Consider the following 6,000-nt stretch of genomic DNA (forward strand, 5'->3'; position numbering starts at 1 on the left):
ATGAGCAAGCTAGAGTTGACAACGGCAACCAAAAGCTTCATTAAAGGTGATAACAAAGACATTTTGAGAATAACCAGACTTATAATCTCCAGCTAATATAGTTCTAGATCTACATTAAGATCTCCAGATTCAGCAATGGAAAATTTATAATAACAGAAAATAGATGAATGTAAAAAAAAATGCAAATAGTTGTTTTTAGTTAAGGGGAAAAAATAACAAAATCTATTCATTATGAATACAATTCTGTCCAAAGTTAGTACAACAAAGTAAAAATAACACATTATTGCCTACCTTTAATGTCGCCTACATTTAAATCACCATCCAGAAAAAAAGAACAGAATAAAAATTTCAGTTTTGCAATTAACTGGATTGAGAACATCAATATCAGTCCACTGTAATCTGTTGGCTCATAATTCTAGGAAAAACTGCCACATGAACAAGTGCACATCTGAATTTATCTGAAAAATTAGGGAAAAATTCTCTGTTTTTATAATATTTGCCAGGCCTTACCGTTTCCTGACTGCAATCAATGTGCAGTGATCTGTTTCTCCTGCAATGGCAAAATTCAACCACATGATAATCTATTACAGAAAATAATGTTATTAGTATTCATTTGTATAAACCTGTGATACTCACCCCCATTTACAGAACAAGAGTAGAAGTGCATACATTAGAACCAGGCTAATAGATAAGATGAGTAACAGGATGACAACCTCTTTCAAACCGTACCTTTCAAACCGTAGCCCTTAAAAGGATGTTAAAAGGAAATAAAGAGACATAAATATATACAAAATATTACGTGCTTTCTTCTCTTTAGTTTAACTTTGCATTTGAGCGCCTACCTGAATTAGAGCTGTTGTTTACTTGTTCAAATTTGCGTGGCACAGAAAAGAAAAAATAATTTAATACTTACAAGAAAAAAACAACACAGCAAAATATTTCATTGCATTAAATCATTTAAAATATAGTCTTGCTGATTATAAAATACTGAGGAAACCTATAAGCATGGCATACCAGTATTCATTGTATCACTCCACAGCAGCCAGTTTACATGTAAGCAGACTTCTGAGGTGAAGCGAGTTTTAAACGTCTGCAAAGGAAATAATATAACAGGAAATGACAGCAATACACAGATGGCACCAGGCACACCATGACATTAATAAAGCTAAGAGTGCTATGATACTTTTGCACATAGCAATAACATGTGGCACCAGATATTTAAAAAAACAAAGCTTTTTTTTTTTTAAGCTTGTCTACTACAGACCGAAACCACGTCTCGCTTATGGTGTAGCAGTGACAATTTGATAATTAATTTTCCATTTTCAATTTTTCTAAGTAGCCCTTATTAAAATATAAACTTTATGGTTTACACCTTCTAGCTTTTCCACTTCATGTCTCTATGGTAGTTGTATCACAGTACTTATATTACATCATGACAGAGACTTACATATACAGATGGTTGGATGTATGGATGTAATTACATTTACACGATGATTAATCGACTGCAAGTTGACAGAAGGTCTCTTCTTTGATTGCTGTCCCAACCAGGGTTTATTACACTCAGGGTTTCAGGTTTCAGGTATAAGAACATAGTTGAAAATCATTATCTGCTATTAGTGGATATATTTGCATAAGCAGGGGTATAATTCCTGGGTGTTGTGTGGGTTCACGCCTTCAATGATCAAAACTAGCTATTTAAATTCTCCCAATATTTACAGTATATAAAAAAATGTTTAAACAAAAGCAACTTACAATTGAAACAGGGTACATCTGAGCAGTTCCCAACTAATTATTAGCTTAAACACTGAGCTTCCATTGTCCATTGAAAATCCTCAGAATTGGTGAATTATTTACATTCCACTGCTGCATAGACAGGCGATGCTTCTTTTGAAGCTTTCAGATTACAGCTCTAAAACTCATGGGCTTGCTTTGGATCTTAACTCTTGGCTTTTGGTTTCCTGCTTTTCCAGTCTGCTGATGGGGATAATCACTTACACCATCCACTAGTCTGTGCTGTATCTTCACCATTATAAAGTGTTGCATGGACGTGGAATTCTCATACGCATTACAGAGCATTTATGCAGTACATTTATGGCGTTATATATAGAGCAAATACATTGTTTGTGTTCATTCCATCTGTGACTGAGTCTGTAACACAACTGCTAGTGATTGTCAAAGACTCTTTGGTTACCATTCTTTACAGAGTATTTTTAAATATTTGAATAACAGGAGCTTAGGCCTTATCTATTAACTTACCACTATATATTTAACAAGAAGCCTTTATTTTGTCACATATACATTACACTATAGTGAAATTTGTTCTCTGCATATCCCAGGTTTGGAGGTTGGGGTCAGAGCGCAGGGTCAGCCATGATACAGCACCAATGGAGCAGAGAGGGTTAAGGGCCTTGCTCAAGAGCCCAACAGTGTGAAAGACCTTGACAGTTCTGGGGCACCTCTTGACCCACCGATGCCACAATATTTGATCAGATATTTAGATTTATTGTTCACATTTCAGAGCACAGAGAACCTCCTCACTGTTCCCTTTTCAAGACTTAGCATAGAGGGGATCGAGCTTTTTCGTGATATACCATATATACCGTTTATAACATAATAAATAAAAATAAACATAAATAAATAAATAATATCAATTTTCTTAATTATATTACAGGCATATTTAGATTAATTAAATTTAATCTTGATTGATTTCCACAATAAAGAACCAGAACCCACTGTACATATACTTTACATAGGCAGCATTTTAAAAATAGATAAGTAGATAAAAGACTAGATAAGGCAGCTGTTAAAGTGACACAACGACAAGTTGAAGCCTTGTTTATGTAGCTACCTAAAAATGTGTGAAACTGAGCTGCAAACAGGCAAACCACATATTAACAGGGCTTTGTGCATACAGCTGAGCTCACTCAACATCTTCAGTTACCTTACAGTTCTGTTGAACTGTTGCTGTTCTTTGTGGTTGTTGTAAGAGTTGGTATTGAATGCTGCCCTACCATGAAGACCTACTGAAATATATCACTAAATATATACAATAATCTCTGCTAGGAAACTGACAGGAAAAAAGCACACTGTAATCAGATATAAACATGATATTCAGCCAATAGATATGGTTAGAATGTGCTGGTCAGAGATGGTTTTCTTGTTATAAATAAACTGCACTTTAAGTGTGATTGATTTTTAATATTTCTCAAGCAGAGACCTAGATGTACATTTGGTTCTGTTTTTTTTTTTCTGTGGTTGAATATCAAACACAGGTCTGATAATGTTTTAGAAAAAGGAACATTCTTTGCAAGGAAAACATCGTTGATTGAATGTTGGGACTGGGATGGATTAGTCACCAATTCAGGGTTTCTCACCCAGTGTTTCCACACACACACACACACACACACACACACACACACACACACACACACAAACACACACGCACACTCACACGAACACAAATGCACACTCAACACTGATGCATACTTTTAGTGCTGCCTTCTGTTGTATTGTCTCAGACATTAGACAATAACAATAATGTGAGACATAAACAATAATGTGTTTAAATTCAAGTCTTTAATAGGGTTTTTTTTTTTCAAGTTATACCTCATCAGGAATTTACAGTGAAGATTCTCTGTATAAATTTGATTCCAGGGTTAATCATAGTTTTAAGTATAGGTAGGTTTCATCTCTTTTTCATGACAGGGAAAAGAAATTTCTTTTTAACAACAGGAACAATCTTTAACAATAGTAAGCAAAGAAATGTAAAAACAAAGCCGTGTAGTTATTATTATCTGTATAGTTAGGATAGCTTCAGAGCAGGAACTTGGTTTCGACATCACCGAATGTCCTTGGGGGAGGGCTCAACAATGATCTAAGTTTTGAAAGATTTTTTTTTTTTTTTTAGATAAAAGTAAAATATAGTTTAAACCAATTAGCTACAACACATCAAGTATGTACAGTAGTCTATGTCTATGCTACAGTTGGTTTAACTTGATTTATCAGCTAAGATAAATTGTCTCCTACAGCTACAGCTGTTGTTTTCTGTAGACTGAAGATGCCCGGTTGTATATGGTGCCTGCTTTTTTTTATTTTTTTTATCTTTTCTTCTTCTTATTATTGTTTGCTTATTTGGCACATTCTTTATCAGCATAATGTATGCATGCACAGAGAGACTAGAAACAATTGTTAAATCTCATTTTAAGCTACACATATAACAATTACCATATCATCTTTTTTATAGTTATATATAAAATTTGGTGTTTTAAAAACTTGCCATTTTATTCACCCCTTACATACAGTACATACTGTATGAAACAAGTATACTACAGACAGCAGAGTACACACAAAAACCATTAATGATCAGTTGTTGTATTGAATTATTGAGGTGAAAATGATGTTACCCTGACAGTATTGCAGAAATAATCCGCCAAAATCCCAACACAATAGTAATAAAACATACATAATAGCATTAAACTAAATGGCTAATGGAAAAAATGTAAACATTAGAATTTGTCTACTTTGATCAGAATGTAAAATTTAAATTTTCTGGAGAGAAAATGTTATTTTTTTGTTGTTGTTGTTGCTAATCTGCAACATGTCTTATTGCTCATCACCATATGAATCCTACTGAGAATCTGTCTTCTGATTAGTTAATTAATTTCAAGTTGTTTGATACAGAACACTGCTCTAATAAGGATTATTAAAGGCAAGTATTCTTGGGGAAAATATTGCATGTCATCTTAGTAAGATTATTACATCTTTCATTACAACTGCCATAAGACATTCTGGCTCTTTCTTCAGTAGGATTACACTTTCCTATTGTTGAATTTTAATCCAATTTTATACTGTCAAGTCATCTGACCTCACACGGCTGCTGGCTTTGCTCAGGCTACTAAGGGGTCTGGTGTCCTCTATTGTCTCGCTGGCTTCCACATCTTCTTCTGCAGGCACCTCATCCTCGTCCACCCGAATAACGCCGCTAGCTCCTCTGGGCCCCGCCATGGTAGTCTGGACATAAGAGGGCAACGTCTTGTCATACATCTTCGACATGTCCTGTGGTGCTCCATGAATTTTTTCCCCAAATGGTTTGTAGGATGTGGGCACACACCCAGTCTCCATGCCAGCCACCTCAGTCAAGGGGAAGAAATGTGAAACTGTTCTGTCTTCATCCAGTAACTTGTAGCCCTTGGCTTTCTGAAGAGAGGACACAGCTATGGAAGGCTTCTCACCCACACAAGCTCCCTCGATTTGGGGCTGGGCAGGTTTGCGAAATGCTAAGTGAATCTTCTTGAGGCCCAGGTGGCTGATCTCTACAAAATTGAGGAAGAGTGAGACACAGGCCACAGCTAACATAAAGATAATGAAGACAGTCTTTTCAGTCGGCCTGGACACAAAGCAGTCAACTGTGTTTGGACAGGGCCAACGGCTGCACTTATACAGAGGCAGGATGTGAAAGCCATACAGGAAGTATTGGCCCACGACAAACCCTACCTCAAAGAGTGTCTTGAAGATGATGTGGCAGATGTACGTTCTGAGCAGTGTGCCTTCCAAGCGGAACTTCTTTCTGCCTTTGGTGCTGGTCTCTTTGGCTGTAGGGACACCGCCCTGGTCAGGAGCAACTGGCAGATGCTCCTCACTTGTCTCCTGTTGCCGGCTCAGCTCTGCTTCCTCACGTTCCTTCTTTTTCTCTTCCATGTGAACATGGTGCACGGCATGACCCACATACACCAGTGATGGTGTAGAGACGAAGATAATCTGCAGAACCCACAGTCGTATGTGTGAAATTGGGAAGGCCTCATCATAGCAGACATTCTCGCAACCAGGCTGCTGCGTGTTGCAGACATAATCCGACTGCTCGTCTCCCCATACGAACTCTGCTGCAGTGCCGAGGATCAAGATGCGAAAGATGAAGAGCACAGTCAGCCACACCCTGCCGATCACCGTTGAGTGTTCATTCACTTCCTCAAGGATGTTGCCCAAGAAGCTCCAGTCACCCAT

The 6,000-nt window shown here is 37.1% G+C and overlaps 1 protein-coding gene across 1 annotated transcript; it reads right to left on the reverse strand.

Moving 5' to 3' along the window:
* Positions 1–3,872: 3,872 nt before the first annotated feature.
* gja8b (gap junction protein alpha 8 paralog b) lies at positions 3,873–6,000 on the reverse strand. The gene has a single exon (XM_027155971.2). It carries the CDS (start codon positions 5,998–6,000, stop codon positions 4,843–4,845), a length of 1,158 nt encoding a protein of 385 aa, XP_027011772.1. The 3' UTR covers positions 3,873–4,842.

This window comes from Tachysurus fulvidraco, chromosome 18, assembly GCF_022655615.1.
Source record: "Tachysurus fulvidraco isolate hzauxx_2018 chromosome 18, HZAU_PFXX_2.0, whole genome shotgun sequence".
NCBI classification, from domain to species: Eukaryota; Metazoa; Chordata; class Actinopteri; order Siluriformes; family Bagridae; genus Tachysurus; species Tachysurus fulvidraco.

Bases quoted from the DNA above. Each gene is read 5' to 3' on its own strand.
- gja8b (XM_027155971.2), bottom strand. From the start codon at position 6,000: ATGGGTGACTGGAGCTTCTTGGGCAACATCCTTGAGGAAGTGAATGAA.